This window comes from Canis lupus, chromosome 21 (assembly GCF_003254725.2).
Source record: "Canis lupus dingo isolate Sandy chromosome 21, ASM325472v2, whole genome shotgun sequence".
Taxonomy (NCBI): Eukaryota; Metazoa; Chordata; class Mammalia; order Carnivora; family Canidae; genus Canis; species Canis lupus.
This window is the reverse complement of record NC_064263.1, coordinates 25,611,771-25,623,348: the sequence shown is the minus strand read 5'-3', so window position 1 is coordinate 25,623,348 and position 11,578 is coordinate 25,611,771. Positions and strand designations below refer to the sequence as shown.

The 11,578-nt window shown below is 41.0% G+C and overlaps 1 protein-coding gene across 6 annotated transcripts in view; it reads right to left on the bottom strand.

The window, feature by feature from the left end:
- Window positions 1-619: 619 nt before the first annotated feature.
- The window catches only part of FCHSD2 (FCH and double SH3 domains 2), a 333,702-nt gene continuing 322,743 nt past the window's right edge, over window positions 620-11,578 (bottom strand). For all 6 annotated transcript variants that reach the window (XM_035703856.2, XM_049098913.1, XM_025459111.3 and 3 more), the window contains 6 exons: window positions 7,300-7,383; window positions 7,002-7,179; window positions 6,481-6,701; window positions 5,587-5,716; window positions 5,170-5,252; window positions 620-2,738 (listed from right to left, as the gene is read on the bottom strand). In XM_035703856.2, the coding sequence (XP_035559749.1) occupies window positions 2,655-2,738; window positions 5,170-5,252; window positions 5,587-5,716; window positions 6,481-6,701; window positions 7,002-7,179; window positions 7,300-7,383 (780 nt within the window). In that variant the 3' untranslated portion in view covers window positions 620-2,654. The remainder of the gene's footprint in view (window positions 2,739-5,169; window positions 5,253-5,586; window positions 5,717-6,480; window positions 6,702-7,001; window positions 7,180-7,299; window positions 7,384-11,578) is intronic.

Genomic DNA, 11,578 nt, shown 5'->3' with positions numbered 1-11,578 from the left:
CTCTGACTTTCTGACTCCAAAGTCTACTGTGCTGCTAGTGGGAGTGTCAACAGATACAATCATTTTGGAGACCAATTTGACAAAATCTAACAAAATTAAATACTCATATAGCTTTCTGGCTCTCAAATTACGTATTTCAGAATTTACCCAATATCTTTACTGGAAAAAATTTATAAAGAATGATGTACAAAGATATTATTTTCAACTTTCTAACAGCAAATGGATGGAGACACTATAGCAAGCTTAAATTATGATACATCCAAACCATGGAATATAAGACAGCCTTCAAAAAGCATGAGGTAAACCTAAATATATAATCCCACATATATAAAAAGGCAATGTGTACATGTATACATTTAGGCACAGAAAATGTCTGGAAGAATACATATTGCACGTACCCAGCTGTGGGAAGAAGAGAACTGTGGAGTACCTCTCCAAATAGACTGAGCCCTGGTCCTCAGTGTGGCTGGCTGACAGCCAGAGGGAATGAGCCTTTAACTGGGAATTTATTTCCCCCTCTCCGTATCTGTTTTATGGTTTTAAAAAGGAAGGTCTAGGAATGTCTTTATAAAAAGCATTGTCTATTTACCCAAATATTTTTATAAGGAAGCTTAGAAAATTTAATTCCATTTTTTTATTATTCAACATTTTATACATAATAAATACAAACTTTTTACAGCCACTGTAAAGAAAGCACATCTGCACAGAGGCACTCCTTCCGAGCCTGGCCCTGTGCACTGTGATGCTGGATTACATGTCTTGGAGGGAGGGGTTCTTTTTAAAAAGGAGGCATATTTTTACAACTTTTGTTTTTTGTTTTTTAAATAAAATTAGCAGCTCTTCCAAAAAATATTTTAAAATATAACAAAAGATTGCAAATAACTCTCTGAGAATGTGGAAAATCCAGATTCAAGGACAATTTGGCTAAAGAGAGAATATAAGACTGGGTAGCGAGAACTGCCTGATTTAAGCACTTGAAATATTTTTTAAAAGTACTTTGAAGATTTTTAACATGTCAGAGAACTTTAAAATCTTACAAAGCCACCCTTTTAACTTTTTTAAACTTAAGAATAAGTTTGATAAACACAAAAAGACCTCAAATAGATCAACAGGTTAAGAAATGCAAAAAACAAAATGAAAACCCCAAATCATAGAGAACACTCGTCACTGGGTACTGTCACTGAAGTGATCAAATGACTAACTGAAGATTTCTTCAGCTATAACCTGACTTTTGATCAAAAATCCCATGGGGACATTTGGCGAGCATTTCAAGTTTTTAAAGATTCTTAGGAGGGATGGAGTTTTCAAAGCATAATACAACTTTTAAATTCTGCAAATTTGATTTCTTTAAAAAAAAAAAAAAAGCAACTGGAAAAATCCCTTTGTCCCTGGGTTCGGCACTCCCTATCTTCTCCAGGAGGTGGAAGCCGGCAGAGACTTACTCTGGGCACCTACCATGCTAGCCTGTGGAGAAAGCTATTCTTGGCTCTCCTTGTGACATAGAGAACTTGTCTTTGCCTTTTCAATTTGCACTTGTGCATGGTGTGCAGTCTTTTAGTCCTTTTTCATAGGAAGCTGGTTTCCTCTATAAGCCACAGGTTCTTCCTCCCAAGGAGATGTCAAGTCAGTGGGACCTGGGAAGCTATACTTTTCTGTGGGGGGTGGTTGCCGGTCTGGAGCAGCCACAAGCTGGCTGTCTGGGCTCATGTACCAGCTTGGGAATAAAATAATGAAAAGGGCTTCCCCAGTGGAGAAGCTCAACAAGGCAAGTATGTGTACCCAATTTATCTAGATGTTCAGATTCTAAAGATACCAGGCAATAGAATATATACTGCAAAAATTAAGATGAAAAATACCCAAATACAAAAAGAACGTTAAATCGGCTTGTTTCAGTTCTGGAAGCTCCATTTCTGCTTCAGCCACAGCCTCCTTTCTATTAGTTTATGTGATGGACAAGATTTGGCTATTAGAGTTCAGCCCCTCCATATTAGCTCCACTAACACTAAATGAATGGCGTAAATATTAATACAAAGGACACTGTTACTGTTTTAAATCTGTTAGTTGAGGAAGAAATGTGCATTAATGTAATTGGCGATAAACTCAGGGCAGTCCACTTTTTTCTGATAAGGTTTCAGTTTCTCAATCTGGGGACTAACTGCGGGGAGGAGCCAGCCTCTCCTGAAATCCCTCCTTCTAGTTCCTTATGTAGCCAAAGTGATCTGATTAAACTCAATCAGAAGAGCAAAAGCCACTTGAAGAAAGATGAGGATCTTTGCCACATCCTTGTGGCCACAGTAATATACTGTACGAGTGCACATGATCAGTTTCTCTGTGACTGTGCCCTGAATGAGGCCTGGTCTTGAGTCTCATATAAAAATGGACCACTGATAGGCATGAGGGCTGTCCCCCTGTGCTTCTAGGGCCCATTAAGATTTGTGCTATGGTAGGAGAGATGACATAGAAAATGACAACAAAAAAAGGCACAAAATATTCAAAACGTGGGAGGAGTCCACCAGGCCACCCAGTCACATGTAATCCTCCTTGGTTTTGCTCTGTTCAAGAGTCATCATCATGCAAAGGTGCCTAAAGAACAAGACTGGCTAAACGCCAAGCCTGGCCTTGATTGTAGCAGTAATAAATGGGTAAACCCATCATCACACCAGTGTGATTTCTACATCCTCAATCTTCTCTGCTGGCCTTCGGTGGTTCTGTGTAGGTGGAGGGGGAGCTGCCCGGACCTGAGCAGGAAACAAAAACACGGATTGTCAGTCAGCTTCCTGACTCAAGGCTTGACGCACTCAAATCACAACAGGTCATTTAGCAGAGGCACGGGCACCTCAGTGGTCTCAAATGCTCTGAACATAACAGTATGTGCTTCCAAAGTAATTCTCACTATATCCCACACCAAGGAGTTCTGATGATAGGCTGAAAGCTTCCTGGGCATAAGAGTACTGGAGCCCTTAAAGCCTCATCTAAAGCAAAGGCCTGGAGGTGGAACCCAGAACAATGCTCGGAGAACTGAAAATCTTTCAGCCTTTCTTGGAAGGAGAGCTGCAAGAGATCAGACTAGATGTGTGAAAGGATGACTTTGATAATAGTTTGGAGAAAAGATGGGAGTTGGGCAAGAGTATAGGTAAGAAGACAGTTTAGGAGGCTCTTGTAGCCAAGCAAATGTGAGTTGATGGTAGTCTGACCTAAGCAGGAGAAGAAGGATTTGATAGCCGTCTCCAAGGTAAATGTGGCAGGATCTGGTGATGACTCTTTGTGAGAGGCAGGGCCAGGGAATTATCAAGAATAATGCCAGACCATTGGTAGAACGGGGGGTCCACTCACCAAGAATACAGGAGAAGGAGCACGTCTGGGAGGGAAGATAATTAACTCACTGTTGCTGAGTTTTTGGGCTGTGGTATGTATACATTGAGATGTCTGCAAGGCTGGGGCTCAAGGAAGAGACTGGATTGGCAATTAGAAGTCTGGGAGTTGTCAGTGAATAAATGGCTATTAGAGCTGTGGGAGTACATGAAATTGCACAGGGAGAGTGAGTTTAATGACTTTAGGAGAAGCAGCCCATGGACAAGACCCTGAGAAACATCAGCAGTGATGGGTTGAAGCAGAGAAGCCTGTACAGATCAATGAAAAAGAAAGGACCAGAGAGGAGAAAGCAAAACCAGGAAAGGGCTGTGGAACAAACTAGTCCACTCATACGCAGCAGTCTATGCTGCCATCCCCTCTTGCCTGGACCACTGCTCCAGCCTCCTAATGGCTCCCCATGTCCATTCTGCCACCTTCCATTCACTCTCACTTTGCTGCCATAGCAATGTTTCAAAAATGCAAAACCAGTTACATCACTTTCTTGCTTACAACTTTGCAATGGTGTCCTATTACATTTAGGATAAAGAAACAAAGACAAGGAAGGCACTCAATATATGTCTGCTGAACGAAGGAAGCCAAAGGAAGTGAGTAGTTCAAGGAATGGTGTCAAATGCTGATAAAGCAGTTAAAGGAAAATGAATGTACTGGATGAGTGTGGGAAAGTTATGACTTTGGAAGAGCTGTTTCACAGTGAGGTGAGGGGGAAGGAGTCAATGGCATGGAGTAAGGGGTGAGTAGAGGTTATTATTTATAAGAGTAGACTCTCCTTGAGAATTGAAAGAAGCTTTTTTTTTTTTTAAAGATTTTATTTATTTATTCATGAGAGACACAGAGAGACAGAGAGAGGCAGAGACACAGGCAGAGGGAGAAGCAGGCTCCATGTAGGGAGCCTGACACGGGACTCGATCCCAGGTCTCCAGGATCATGCCCTGGGCCAAAGGCAGCACTAAACCGTTGTGCCACCCAGGCTGCCCCTTGAAAGAAGCTCTTAAACCTCAAAAGGGCATGAAGTGTATCTCATTTCATCTCTGTTCCTCAAAAGAGGCTAAATATAAGCTTGGAAAATAGGTTCTCAATAATTACTTGTTGAAAAAAAAAGTACTTTTGTTTCACAATGAGGCAACTTTAATGCTCATGGAGCTTGCTATAATTTAAATATACTTTCATAGATATCTCACCAAGGCTCAGTGAGAAAACTGCCAGAGTAGACTAGATCTTCTAAGATGTGTTGATTTTTATAGCCTTCATTTTTTTTTTTTTAAAGATTTTATTTATTCATGAGAGACAGAGAGGCAGAGACATAGGCAGAGGGGAAGCAGGCTCCTTGCGGGGAGCCTGATGCAAGACTCAATCCCAGGACCCTAGGATCACGCCCTGGGCTGAAGGCGGTGCTAAACTGCTGAGCCACCCGGGCTGCCCTATAGCCTTCATTTTAAAAAAAGATTTACTTTTTTGAGAAAGAGAGCCTGCATGTTCACGTATGCACAAGTGGGGGAGGGGCAGAGAGAGAGCATCCTCAAGCATCCTCAGTGGGGAGTCCAAGGACATGGGGCTCAATCCAACTACTCATGAAATCATGACCTGAGCTGAAACAAAGAGTAGATGCTTACCCGGCTGAGCTACCCAGGCACCCCATCTATAGCCTTCATTTTTAAGAGTTCTTTTTATCCTCCCAAACCCACCTGACCCTTGCATGGGGGAATTAGCATAACACAGAGGCTGTGGGGAGACATTAATTTTTAACTTTAAATTTAGAAGAACTGTACATTCTGTAACCCTGCCAGATGAGAAACTTACGGGTCGCAGTTTGCCATATGAGGTCTCAGGAGTATGCCTTGGTGCTTGTGAGAATCCTGGCGATTCGGCAAGGAAGCTGTTTTCTGAGGGTGGGAACCAAGCAGTTCATTTTATTTGTGTTGTTGAGCAATAAAAACGCTAATGCAGATCTGTTTGCTCTTCAGGTAAACAAGTGGATTTTTTTTTTAAAAGATTTTGTTTATTTATGAGAGAGAGAGAGAGAGAGAGAGAGGGGCAGAGACACAGGCAGAGGAAGAAGCAGGCTCCATGCAGGGAGCCTGATGTGGGATTTGATCCCGGGTCTCCAGGATCACGTCCTGGGCTGAAGGCAGGCACCCAACCGCTGAGCCACCCAGGGATCCCAACAAGTGGATTTCTGAATGAAAATGAATTTAGATCCATGCTGAGAACACTTACCATTTGCTGAAGGAGAACGTGGGAAGTACTGAGAGCTCCTCTTATCTGGGCTGGGGTAAGGGCTGCTGGGAGGCTGGTCATACAGTGGCAGTGGAGGCAGGGAACCCGGTGGCTTGGAGGAAGGAGAGATCTGCCACAAAGGAAAGAGAGAGGTTACAAAGTGCTCACCTCTGGAAGGAGAGGCAAGCTGGCTTCTCTAATTCAGACATATTACCTTTTTCTGCAGCTCAGATACAACTATTCACAATTTTTGTCAGCCTCATTAGAAGCATGTGAGCTGAGAAAAACAACCTCAAACCCAATTTTGTGATGCATTTAACTGTTTCCTTTCAGATATCTCCTTACACTACTGATTATAGTTTATCATAAACAGTCATTAAATCAAACCATTCTTCTCTAGAGTTCTACTGAAAATATACCAAATGAGTCAATTCAATAAATCTAGTGAAGAACAAAAAAAGGGGACAAGCTCTATTTTTTTTGTTAAGATAAAATAATTGGGTGTTTCTGACTTCCCAGGGTTTTGTAAGCACCAGACTAAGTGGTCAAAATATCACACAAACAAGGTGGGGAGACCTGTTCCTTATGGTCCTGGATCTGCCAGGCCTGCTGTGACAGATCCGAATTAGGGGTTTCCTGTAAAGTCAAGTCTCTCTGGTTAACTAATTGAGAGTACAGAAAGTGGGCAAATGGAGGTGTTATACAACCATTACCCCAGAGCCAGGTTGGTGAGTCTCTGCTTTTGCAAACTCAGTTTTGTAGAAACCCAGCAACAGAAGATTGGAGTGGGAAGGTGGGGCTGAGGTCATACCCCACATTTGCACGGACCAACCACCTCTTGGGAGTTATTTTCTTTAAATACCTTTTAATATAGCTTTCTCCCCTCTCATGTACCTGAATCTCTCTCATCCACGGAGTGTCACCGTTTTCTGACGCTGAAAGTTCTTCCACTAGCACCGATGGGAAAACTCCAATCCGCCCACTGAACTCCCCTTCCCAGAAGCCATCGTCATCCTGGTTCTCTTTGTTCAAGATTCGGATGATCGCTCCCTCAGGAAAGGATAATTCATCATCTGTCTGGCCCTCATAGTCATAAAGTGCTTTCACGAAACAGACTAGGTAGCAAAACGGAGAAAAATGCCTAAGAACATGGATAGCCAGGTTACTTCTGCAACCACCCCTATGCTCACATGACAATTAAAAGAGCATCATACAGAGTAAGAGTAAAGCTGTAATTTTTTTACTCACTGAAGATCTACTTCAGGGTTCTATTGTACAGGATAAATGTGACCAAATAAAAGAAAACATAGAATAGGAATAACGTTTTGCTTTTCAACCCACTGAAGGCTGACTCCATGGCAATACTGTTTTGGCCAAGTGTGACCAAATAAAGAGTGCCTTGTTTCAGTCTTTACCACTGGCATCTCCGTTGAGGCTGCCTGAAACGAGCTCGGCCTCCGTGGAATTGCTGGATGTGTGTGACCGACTGTCCAAAGCAGCCAAGGACTGCAGCATGCTCAGTAGGCTGTTCGAGGTGGGAAACTGTAGGTACTTTTCTGGCACATAACCCACTTGGCCAACTTTATTTCGAGCCTGAGTAAAAGACACGGGACAAAACAGGTTTGTACACAGAATCTGGACAAGGCAAAACAAGAACCAAAACAAACTCCTAAAAATGTCACGAGAAGGGGCGATATGAGCAAAGGAATATACCTTTACCCAGTCTTCCATATCTCCATCTTCAATCACTTCTAACACCTCATGTTCCTCAATGGTCAACTCATCTGGTTGAGAAGCCTGCAATGTAGGATGGTCATGGACAAAATTAAAAAGGTTAGATAAAGAGCAGATGTGTGCTGATCATAACAAAAACTGGGGATTAAAATATTGAAATGATTCTGAAAAATATATTGAACATAAAAATTTAAGTGTTGTAAAACTATCGTAATGAGGTGAAGTTTTACTTTAAAAAACTAAACAAAATAAGGCCATAACAAAAACTGGAGAAATGGAATCCTCAAGAGGCAGTCAGATGCAGTGAACACAGCACTCTGCTGGAAGCAGGGGACCAGGGTTCCAGCTCCAGCTTATATATCTATTGACTAGATAGATCCTTCCAATGACAATTTTGAAGAATCCATTTCTTCAAAATGACAATCCTGCCCTTCTGGGGAGGATGGGGGAGTCAGGGTGAAATGAATAAGCTGAGAACCATGATGATTTGGGAAGCACAGGCAAAGAAACAAGCACTGAATTAGAACTGCACCAAAGGGCTACCATGGAAGTGCATACTGTGAAAATGCAAAGAACTATGTACATGGATTGGATGACAGGTTGAGCAGTGCCTAGAACTGATCTGGAATCATTGTATGATAAACGATGGCCAAGAGAAGAGCGTTGGGAAGGAAATGACTGAGATTGGTCACAATTTGGATTATTGTGCTCTAACTTAACTGTGGAGACTGGGCTGATCCACTTAGGTGCTTCTGTACAAGCTGCTAATTTTGATGGTTCTATTATCTCTGATAGCAGGAATCCACTAGCACCGGCCATGCTGCTCCTAATACTGCTCCTGAGATTATAGAATCTGAGAGCACACTCTCAGAGGCTCTGAAGAGGGGCTGGAGAGAAACTGTGTGGCTTTGTTTCCTAGAGACTTGCCTATCATATGTAGTAGGGAGAGGCCTGCTGGTATCTCCTGGCTCTCTGGTGAACAGTCTTAAAAGCATTCCCCAAGTCCCAAGATTTTACAACTATATAACCAAATTATAAGACCATATCATTTTTCAAAATTCACAATCCCACAGTGTAAAATATCTCTAAGCTAAACAGCAAAAATAAGGCAAGAAAAAGGGTCATTTTATTAAGACTCATTTCCCATTTCATGTGCATTAAAATATTTCATCAAACCCAGATTATGGATGTTGCCATAGCTGCCAGAAATGTTCAAATGGTATTGAAAATGGCTGAAAAGTCACAGAAATACTCTGTGACCAGTATTTTAAGTAAATTACCTCACTTCAAAATTGAGGGAAAAAAGCTCATTGATTCATGATAGCTTTTCCAATGGAATTTCTTTGCTAATCCGAAACCACATTATGCTTTGACTATACCAGCAAAAGGCAACAATATAACAAAGGCTTTCCCTAATTCCTAGGCAAGACTTAAAAAAGTATCAATACAACCTGACTTCAGTCTGTGTAAAAACAAAGCAGGAAGGATAAGAACACCTTTAAATATACTGTTGCCCTTGTAAGAGTCATGGAGGTCCATACAAGTTGTTCAGTGGTATTATGCAATATCAGCAGATACTAGGTTGATCATACCATCCCCAAACAGTGACAAATTCTTCCACTTGACAAGGTCAAGTCCTCTGCATAGACTTCAAGACTCTAGAGAGTTTGGTCACCATGGTCTCTCAATGCTTTAGCCCTACACATTATTCCCTATACTCTGAACACACCATGTTATTCCTTGCCTCTGTGCTTTTACCAGGCTGTTCCTTCTTTTTCCAGGTCCTGCTCACTCTTTCCCACCTGGTGAACAGATTTAGATTACTGTGGATTCGAGTCCACCTTCAGTCTGTTTCTAAAGGCAAGTGACCATAGACCTCGCAGAGCCTCAGTTTTCTTTTTTATTCCTATTAGAATGTAAGCTCCATGAAGGAAGAGATTTTTGTCTGTATTCATCAATGCCATATCCCCAAGCCTAGAAAAGATCACAGGATATTACAAGGGAAGTGCTCAATTAATATTTGTTGAATTAACAGGTTGGTTGATAATATCTTCCATATTGCGTCATTAAAGAGATTAGAACATAAACATGGTACCGGGCACATGATACTTCACAAACGGTAGCTATTACTATTACTCATGATTTGAGACCTGGCTAATATATTTTTCCAGACCATCCACAATGAGCTGGTTGCTCCTTCCTCCTTTTGTTGTAAGGCTTGCACACTCTCTACCATGAACTACCATGGCACTCTACTCAATTGTTTGCCCTTGTAGGGTTCCTAGTAGAATGACTTACTTAATACAGGAAATGTAATTACTCTCATTTATCCCAACTAAAGTGGGCAAGTGGTCAGGAAACGTTTATTAAATAAACACATGCTCTAGCATTGCCTCCTTAAGTCCTAATGCCCCAGTGGCAACTAGAACTCTAGAAGCAGCTATGTCCTACCATTCTGACTACTACCATTGTTTTCTATTTGAAAACAATGTGCTTTTTCCTGATTAAAATAATACATGTTCATTGTAGAAAAGCTGAGAAATTGAATAATTGAAATCTTTTTTTAAATTATTTATTTATTTATTTATTTATTTAATTTACGATAGTCACACAGAGAGAGAGAGAGAGAGAGAGAGAGGCAGAGACACAGACGGAGGGAGAAGCAGGCTCCATGCACCGGAAGCCCGACGTGGGATTCGATCCCGGGTCTCCAGGATCGCGCCCTGGGCCAAAGGCAGGCGCTAAACCGCTGTGCCACCCCAGGGATCCCGAATAATTGAAATCTTAAGGTACATTCAATTTGGCGTCTTACTCTTCTGGCATATTTCTTCTTACATAAAACTCTCATTAATATAATTATCAATTATCGGGATCCCTGGGTGGCGCAGCGGTTTAGCGCCTGCCTTTGGCCCAGGGCGCGATCCTGGAGACCCGGGATCGAATCCCACGTCGGGCTCCCGGTGCATGGAGCCTGCTTCTCCCTCTGCCTGTGTCTCTGCCTCTCTCTCTCTCTCTCTCACTGTGTGACTATCATAAATAAATAAATAATAAATATGAATTAAAAAATATTATCAATTATCTTCATAACATTTTATGTATATTATTATATGAATGGTTAATTTATTTAACTATTCTCTTATTGGACAGCCAACTTTGAACTATTATAAAATAGTACTATGATGAAAGAATATTTTGTATTTCAAACCTTTTTCTATATTGTGGGTCATTTCCTTGAGATATATGCTAATAGGGTCAAAGGTTAGGAGCATTTTTAAGGCTTCTGAATCTAATTCTTAAACAGTACTTTTCTTTGTTCTCACAAGATTAATCCAGGCCTCATTTCCTGGTCTGGACTATAGGAATCACCATTAGGCTTATAGTTCATTTCTCTCTATTTTAATCTGTACAGTATCTATACAATGACCAGGATGACCTTCTTAAAAGCCCAATCTGATTTTAGGACATCCAAAGGTTCCTACCAGTCAGGTTAAAAGCCATACTTTAGTCTGGTCTACAAGGCCCTTTACTATCTGACAGCAAATATCTTTATTTCCAGCTGCTCTAATTCCTACACTTGATGCTCACCCACTACTGAATGTAACATTTCCTGAACACTCCATACTCTCATCAAACTGGGTCTCTGTATTTGCTCTTCTTTTTTGCTTAGAAGGCTCTTTCCCTTTTCACTGTATTAGGAAGATCTTATTCATGACCTAATTTAAGTGCCACCTCATCTAGTGGTTTTAACTTTTACTATAAATGTTTTTATACATAATCTATTTTTCAGCTTAATATTTACTTCCCCCAGACTATCCATTCTAAGAGGAGAGGGGCAGGAATTATGTCACATTAATTCTTGCGTTCCCTGAAACTTACATATATTGGGCACTAAATAATTGTTCAGTGATTAACTGATTAAATAGATTTTATAGTCTGGTTAATCCTAGGGACATGGCCTAGCATATGCCAATAGAGGGAATGTTGGATGGATGTGAGCTGTTTGATCACTCAGACATGTGGGATTCTTTCCATTTAAGGACCTTAAATTTTAATTCTACAACTTCAAAGTAGATATAATACTGAGAGGTAAGATGGGAAAACATTCCCAACCCTAGTTTTATAATACTCTATAACACCTTTACAACTATATATATATCTATATATCTATATAATGAAAAGATGTTAAACTAAAAAGTCTGGGAATCACTGATATTGAAGAGTATATACTGCCAAGTTTTGGCCTTCCAAGAATGGTGGG